At 47.7% G+C, this 8883-nt stretch overlaps 1 protein-coding gene across 1 annotated transcript; it reads left to right on the top strand.

The window, feature by feature from the left end:
* The first annotated feature begins 2122 nt into the window (after positions 1–2122).
* Positions 2123–8883, top strand: LOC138266538 (receptor-transporting protein 2-like). Its single transcript, XM_069215395.1, has 2 exons — positions 2123–2575; positions 6012–8883. The coding sequence occupies exons 1-2, from the start codon at positions 2412–2414 to the stop codon at positions 6598–6600; spliced, it is 753 nt and encodes a 250-aa protein (XP_069071496.1). The 5' UTR covers positions 2123–2411; the 3' UTR covers positions 6601–8883.

Raw genomic sequence — 8883 nt, 5'->3', positions numbered from 1 at the left:
GTGAAGCCCTTACCCCTCCGTGGTATGGATGTGGAGGCCACCAGGGCCTCTATGGAGATCTTGTCCTTCTGTGGCTATGTAATTCATGTAATGACATACATGTAATATGAGTCTAAGTGGACATCTATTGAGTGATGAGCCAAGAGCTTGCACCTATGAGGCACTCATTGCGCACAAGAGGTAGGTCTAGAGAAGTTTTCTAATGTGCGGGACGGTCTTTGCATTGATAGATCTTCAAATACTTTCTGAACCTTAGGAGGCTAGGAGCCATTCTGATCTTGACTAAGATGTGCTTCCAGATCCAGGGCACACTGATGGAGAAGGTCTTCCTTCTGGACTTTTTCTTGTATTTTTTAATCTCTAGTCTGGGTGTGAGCTTGTGTCTTTTTTTTACACTCTCTACTAGTGTGATTACTTTCTCGGCCAGTTGGGGAGAGCCATTTCTGAGGCCGATGCAAGATTGGAGGGGGAGCCCATGCATCTCCTGCAGAGGTAGAGTGGTGTAGTCCAACTTGCCTTTGAAGATGTTCCATGATTGTCTCCACTCATGGGAGGTGGAGATACTTGACTACACAAATCAAGGTGAAGTCTGTAAAATGAGTTGTGTTGTTCACCGAGGATACCACGTAAAGACATCATACACTGCCGTCATCCATATTAAACCACTTGAGTCTTGATTATGGGAACCAGGGACTATTCTCAGAGTTGGGGTGGGGTAAGGTGGTCCCCTCACTCTGAGTCATTAGGGACACAGCTTCCAATCCTGGGCTTTCATGCGGGAACTCAAGGGCTTCTGTGTGCTGTAGGCCTGGTCGGCTGCCACGAGCCGGGTAATGCATTCGGTGTGATTTATAGAGCCTGGTATCGGAAACTGTCAGCCAGGTGGTCACCCTAAGGTGGAGGTTAAAAAAGGCTGCAATTGTATTGTAATATGACCATGAAAATGAGAGGCTCCTTCGAGCTGGTGTCCTCATCTTGTGAGTTCCTGAGGATTGGTGGTTCTTCATGACCGATGCAGAAGATCTGCTATGATAATTGTAAAAAAAAAAGTATAATCTGGGAGGAGATAGTTGTACATTTGTCAATTCAGTAGCAATTGTGGGGAAATCACCAAGACTTTTCACAAAAGTGGTGCAAAGTGTTGCGTTGGGATTTATTTCCTCACCCAACTCATGATTTTTGCTGGAAAGTTGCCTTAAATAGTGCAAACCAACCATGGGCTCTGATGCAAATCCCCATCCACTAACATCTGTAGACAGGGGTTTGTGGCGAAACATTACGCCTTCTGGGGGCAGGCGCGACAGCGGAGGACGTTTCAAAAGCCTCCACGCCCTTTCCCACCTGTTGTGTGTGCTGCACCGGGCAACACATGCAAACTGGGAAATGTATGAGGGTGCGCCAAAGTATACAGGGGTGTAGCTTGGTCAAGAAGATTGGGTGCGGGGGTTGCGGGGTGGGTGGGGGGCGGGTGAGCTTCAGATTTCCCAACAACCCCTGGGCATTAATGTGGAAGTACATTATGGAATGGCCAGGGCACGGGAGAGGGGCTTTGGTGGCAAGCAAAGGGTGCGGAATGCGGACTGGTCGCGGTACTAAATGAGAGAACCCACATTATTTCTAGAAAGAACCAACATTTCTGAAGTCTTTCCAAACAGAGGGAGGGGGGTTGTGTGTGGGGGCTTTTGTCCGTGGATGTAGAAATTTCTGGTGAAATCCGAGAGGCACCTCACTGTACCCGACTGAAAGCCCCTGTACCCAACTATTTATCCCAAAATGCATTTCTTAGGGGGGGTATCACCCCAGCCACCCAGAACGCCCACGCAGCCACGCCCCTGAATGCAGAGCTTTTGTACAGGAAAACTGGAAGGGTACCTTTCCAGTACAAAGCCTATGCTTGACAAAAAGCATACACCCTGGCACTCTGGTGCCTGGAAGCGCCTAGAAGCATGGGGACAGAAACAGCGCCGGAAGCGCCTGGAAGCATTGGGGACAGAAACAGCGCCGCATCTTGAAACACATGGATCTGTTTTTTTCTCATGAGTTTCGTTTCCTCGTCGCAGAGCAGGAACCTTGAGCGCTCTGCCCAGAGCAGTGGCAATCTCTTGGACTCGGTAAACTTGAGATTGTGTGGGCAGACCTTGGACCTGTTGCCTCTGCAGGTGGGGTGGGCCACGGTGCCTCTTATCACAGATATAAATCAGGCTGCCTGCCCTAAAGGCTCACAGTTGTGGCTTGAGTTCAACCAATAGTCTTATTGGCAGGCCACAGCACAGACTGAGCCATGTCTCCCCCTTAAATATCGCTGCTGTCAGTACCCCGCTCAATGCCTCTCGTACATTTAGCGTCCTGGGAATGATGACACACTGAGTCGGCCCTGCGAAGCTCGACAGATTGATTGCTGCAGCGAAGCCATGAAGCAGACCCTGGAGGCGACGATCGACCTGGAGACCTGGGACTGCTTGTTCCAAAGCAGGCTGGAGGCAGCACAGAGGCCGGAGCAGTGGACCCTGGGAGTGCACGACGACGAGGAGGCAGGGCTGGGGCGGAGGCAGTACACGCTGCATGCATTCGCAAGGTCAGTTTGCATCCCTTCTCTTCACGGATGTCATCTGCCCATCCCCAGACTATTCTGGCATCATGCACCGGGGAGACCATCTTTCCACCACGAAGATTCATATAATAAACCATTGCATTCTGGGAGTTGTAGTCCACCTTAGGCTGCACAGCCCATCTGCCCTTTTTTCGTGCTTAATGCTGACATTTTACAGCTAACGTCCTCATATGACTACAGTCTGTGCAAAAGGGCAAAGTGTTAATTTACTGTATTTGAGAACAGTTTGCAGATCTTAAAACCGGGGGCGAGTTAAATCTACACAGAAGGGGAGGGGGGTTGCACAGAGTCGATATCACTGCCATTACCCGCGCGCCGAGGTGCGGTTTGCTCTACATTTTGTTTATTTACAAGCATGAAAGTCCCATGTTGCATCAGCCAAACCCTGAAAAATAATCCATGTTCTCCCTGGGCCGCCTCTTTCGGTGTACAAGTAAGGTGTCCCGTTAGAGGCTCTTCGCTATTAATCACCTACCAGCTCTGTTCGTAGATGTAATAATTGTGACACGTTCTGGCGCCATATCGATTACAAACACCACGAATACAATATCTGTCTTCAGTCGGTGGGAAGGCGCGTGCACAAAGGGAACTGCTGATTCTACTCGTTGCAACACAATCTCTTCCTGACTGAGGGTTGTCTGGTATTTTTGGAAATATATAATTGGGAGAAAATAGACCAAAAGGTAGTTATAGAGGGCTAATTTAGAGCAGCCTTTACGTGTTTCAACCACGTAGTGCGTGTGTGTGATATTTGTATGTCATAAGAGTGACACTTGGCGTGACACTTTATCAGGAGTGGAAGAAAGCATTTCTAACAATGAAACAAGATAAATGAACACTTTCAGCAATAGATTGGTCTGGAAATGGCCTAAAATCAGCCAAGAGTGAGATGTGATCTTGCCTAAAAAGCTTTCCAGCTTTCCCATCTCGGCCTTTACACTCGAGAAAAAAAACACACACAGACACCCACACATACCCAACACACACATCCCCCACCCACACACACATACCCACCCCCCTCCACACACACATACCCACCTACACACACACATACACACCCCCACACACCCATACACACACATATACACACACCCACACATACGCCCCACACACAACCCTCCACACACATCCACCCCACACACATATACCCACCCACACACATACCCACCCACATACACACACATCCCCCACCCACACACACATACCCACCCCCCCACACACACATCCCCCACCCACACATATACCCACCCACAAACACACACACATACCCACCCCACACACACACACCCATACCCACACACATCCACCCCACCCACACATATATACCCACCCACACACACATACCCACCCCCACTCATACCCACCCACCCACACACACAGATACCCACACACCTGCACATACCCACCCCATACACACACACACATACACACACACACATCCCCCCACACACACATCCACCCACACACACACACACACATCCACCCCACCCACACACATATACCCACCCACACACACACATACCCACCCCCACACCCACTCCTACCCTCTCACACACACACACACACATACCCACACACACACACATACATACCCACACACATCCACACATCCACACCCCTATCCCACACACACACACATACACCCCCAAGCGCGCACACACACACTGCCTTTCAAATATTGCAAAATGTTCTTTTTGGTGTATTTTTGGAAAGTGCATTGCCTGTAAACTTTAATTTATCATTAACGAATCATGTTTATAGACAAACTCAAGTGAACCAAAACTACAATTCCCAGAATTCTTATGTTTTTTTAAATAACTAGGATGTGCCAAATATTTCGCAATGACAGCAGAACTCAACTCATAATCAATATCACTCGTTCTCTTCGGTTTAGTGGGTTGAATGGCCGAGCACGTTTCTGTGACGATGTTATTCTTTGACCTGTACAAGGGCCTTGGGACGAGGTCTGCGTCCGGCAGCTGCTGCCTTCCGCTGTGATCTTGCCGGGGAGGTGGCAATCTCCTCGCCATGCTAGCTCAAGTGTAGGAATGATGCCCTCTAGTCGGTCCTGATGTATAATATCCAGTCTTTCTGTTTTGTGTGACAAGCCAATGCTCTTTCTTCCAGTTTCTAATAAGTAGGTCCTGTAAGTTTTTACGTGTTTACGCAATGGCCACAGGCCTTTCCTAAGTTCTCTGAATGCCTTTCTCCCCAATAAAAACCTTTGTATTTGTGGGGCAAAGTTACCACTATGGTATTTTTTGGTGTTTCTTGCCCAGATAACGAGCTTACCTCTGCCATACCCTTCTGGCATGACCCGGGGATGTTTCTTGTCAACCATTCAATCAATCAATCTTTAGATTTGTAGCGTGCTTCATGAAAGCATCTTGTCCCCACCAGGCCCTCCAAGGAACACAACTTTGGACATTGTTTTGAACAACAAGTGCCTCCCACCTGCTTGAGCCTACCTCTCCGAATAGCTCTGGGATTTTCCAGAGCATCACTAAAATGACTCATTGTTCCTTTCTCAGCTCCCCTTTTCCTCCTTCTCTGAACCCTTCTTCCAAATTTCAACTCCTAGAAATCTTTCATATGAAAGCAGGGGCCTCGTGAACCCCCCGCCTTAGCAGCTACTGCAGGGGTGGGGTCCTTAATGGGCCTTTTCTGTCTGCAGCTCGGTAGACAAAAGCTCTCATGTAACATTATTAAGCGATACAAAAGAGGAACCTTTCCTTGCAAAGTGGGGGGCATTTTAATTTTCTGGCTATGCCCTTGTGTGAAAGATTATCCCTGCTGCCTTTCCAGCTATGGTGAAGTGCGTACGGGGGTCCCAGTTTACCAAAGGGATTTGTAATCAGGCCCGTACCTGAAGACAGATTATATCTGAGCCTTTTTAGAGGCGGTACGTCCCCTGTAGTAATATCTCTTTGGGCTTCCAACCACGCCCATGTCACGCCAGTCACTTTCATTGGTTCGGGGCTTGCCTTTTAAAATCTGCTTGCTATCATTTGAGAAAGGCATGCATACGTCATGCTGTTTCCGGTGTTTAGCCCACCTACACAGCACCAGTAAACTACTGAAAACATACGAGGCTCAATGTCTTTAGCATGGTTTCTGGACTACTTTACCTGTTTATTTTTCACGCAGCGCGATCACGCTGGGGTTTACATAGCGCGATCGCGCTCGGTTTTTCAGTTTTCAATTTCAGCACGATCGTGCTGCATTTTACATAGTGCAATGGCGCTGATTCTTTTTCTTTTAATTTGTGTTGCAAGAAAACTCCAGTTAGGAGTTTACAGCGCTAATAGCTCTAACTCGAGCAACTGTGAGACCTGTTGCATTGAAAATGCTTGTTTACATTGCGGTGTTGCATTATTAACCTTTTATCCTCGTTCTGTAGTTTCAGGTGCTCAGACTGCGGCCGCTGGTGGGACTCCGCCCGGGTGTGCATCATCTTCCACATCCAGAAGGCTACCTGGCCTGGCGGAGAGAACTTTGTGAAGATGCGGGTCTTCAAGCAGGAGTGCCAGAGGTGCAACACCGGCGAACTGGAGGAGCCTGAGTTCATCATTGAGAATGTGGACATCGCCATGGAGCGCCTGGTCACAAGAATACTCTGGAAGTGTTACGGAGAGGATGTGTCCGGCCAGCCCATGCGGGATTTCATCACCAAGGGAAGGACCGTTGGATGCCACGACAGTGCGCACTGCGAGGCCTGTCGCACAGGACTTTGTCACTTGAAGCGTCAAGAGTACAAGCAAAATGGCCAAGCTGCCTTGAGTCAAGGAGAATCTGCCTTCCCTTCCAGGGGGCTCTGGGCTGGTCAAACTCGTAATGTCAGGACTGTTTGGGGAGAAAGTGGAAACCACCACAACCCATCAATTCGTGAATCCAACACAGACAGCGACCAACCCAGGGATACAACCACAGAAGCGAATCACCAGCGTAATAGAACACCTAAAAGCTGCTGCCCTTGTGTACTGCTTTGAGCCTGCAACCCTGGTGTCCTCAAACCAGCCTCCACCCCAAAGTGTATATTTTGGATCTTCAATATCTTTACAGCTGACATTTGTCATTTTTACTGTGTAAATAATACAGGACTCCTGTGGCTGCCCTGTAGGGTGGTATTTCTCTGGGTAAATAACACAGGTCTTGTGGCTCCCCTGTAGGGTGGTATTTCTCTAAGTGAATAATACAGGACTCTTGTGGCTCCCCTGTAGGGTGGTATTTCCCTGGGTAAGTAATACAGGACTCATGTGGCTCCCCTGTAGGGTGGTATTTCTCTGGGTGAATAATACAGGACTCTTGTAGCTCCCCTGTAGGGAGGTATTTCTCTGAATAAATAATACAGGACTCTTGTGGCTGTCCTGTAGGGTGGAATTTCTCTGAGTAAATAATACAGGACTCTTGTGGCTGCCCTGTAGGGTGGTATTTCTCTGGGTGAATAATACAGGACTCTTGTGGCTCACCTGTAGGGTGGAATTTCTCTGAGTAAATAATACAGGACTCTTGTGGCTCACCTGTAGGGTGGTATTTCTCTGGGTGAATAATACAGGACTCTTGTGGCTCACCTGTAGGGTGGAATTTCTCTGGGTAGATAATACAGGACTCTTGTGGCTCACCTATAGGGTGGAATTTCTCTGGGTGAATAATACAGGACTCTTGTGGCTCCCCTGTAGGGTGGTATTTCTCTGAGTGAATAATACAGGACTCTTGTAGCTCCCCTGTAAGGTGGAATTTCACTGGGTAAATAATACAGGACCCTTGTGGCTTTCCTGTAGGGTGGAATTTCTCTCTGTAAATAACACAGGTCTTGTGGCTCTCCTGTAGGGTGGTATTTGTCTGGGTGAATAATACAGGACTCTTGTGGCTCACCTGTAGGTTGGAATTTCTCTGAGTAAATAATACAGGACTCTTGTGGCTCCCCTGCAGGGTGGTATTTCCCTGGGTAAATAATACAGGACCCTTTTGGCTGTCCTGTGGGTGTTTTTTTCTCTGGGTAAATAATACAGGACCCTTGTGGCTTTCCTGTAGGGTGGAATTTCTCTGGGTAAATAACACAGGTCTTGTGGCTTTCCTGTAGGGTGGTATTCGTCTGGGTAAATAATACAGGACCCTTGTGGCTGTCCTGTGGGTGTTTTCTTCTCTGGGTAAATAATACAGGACCCTTGTGGATTTCCTGTAGGGTGGAATTTCTCTGGGTGAATAACACAGGTCTTGTGGCTCCCCTGTAGGGTGGTATTTGTCTGGGTAAATAATACAGGACCCTTGTGGCTGTCCTGTGGGTGGTTTTTCTGTAGGTAAATAATACAGAACTCTTGTGGTTGGGTGGTATTTCCCCGGTATCTCTAGGTTGCCATGGCAATGATGTTAAGCACACAGTAACCTTGTAGAAGATTCTCCAAACTCTGTCTCACAGGCAAACACCCGTTTTGTCTGACCCAGGTTAAAATCAACCCACTTGGACGAAGCACTGGTGAGTGACAGGTGTCAATCACACTTCTCTTTTTTTGGTTTCTGTTCCTCGAGATGATGGCCACAGGACAGGCATCTTTAGTAGAATTCTATATCAGACCGAAGCCTGCCCCACACATACAACCTGTTGACAGTCGCTCTATATCACACAACACCTTTCCGCACACTGGCAGCAGGGCTCAGGGGTGGCATGGGGCACAATGCCACCATCCAGGGAGCTGGTACCAAATTCAATGGCAAAGCTTCAGTGAAGAAAGCAGCAGCAGTAGGGTACCATGAACATGGACACATCACAATGTATGGGGCAGAGGAAGTGACATCACACTCACATCACAGGAAGGGACGCCATTGGACCTTTGGCCTGCCGTCATCCTAGAAAGTGATGTTACTGAAATAACAACCCTGATATAAGTGCTCTGCTTCCTTTAGATAACACCTATATTTGAATTAGGATGGGGTCAGAATATGCCAGAGGCTGACCCCTAAATGACCCCATGGAGAATGCCACGCGGATATTGTAACATCTGTGGTCCCAATACTGATGAAGCCGGGTTCTGTGTCTCCCACTGCAAAGCCATAAGGCACCGAAGGTGCTTGTAGTATTCACAAACTGTCTCTTTACATAATACAATAAATCATACCATATAGCATATCGCATCTTGTCATATTATGTCATATCATATTATATCACATATCATATACATCTTAAAATATTATTTCATATAATTTATCATATCAGATGTTAGCATATTATATCATATTACATCATATATCATAGTTCGTCTCACATCTTAAGA

This window comes from Pleurodeles waltl, chromosome 11 (assembly GCF_031143425.1).
Source record: "Pleurodeles waltl isolate 20211129_DDA chromosome 11, aPleWal1.hap1.20221129, whole genome shotgun sequence".
Classification (NCBI taxonomy): domain Eukaryota; kingdom Metazoa; phylum Chordata; class Amphibia; order Caudata; family Salamandridae; genus Pleurodeles; species Pleurodeles waltl.
This window is presented reverse-complemented; position numbering and strand designations above follow the sequence as displayed.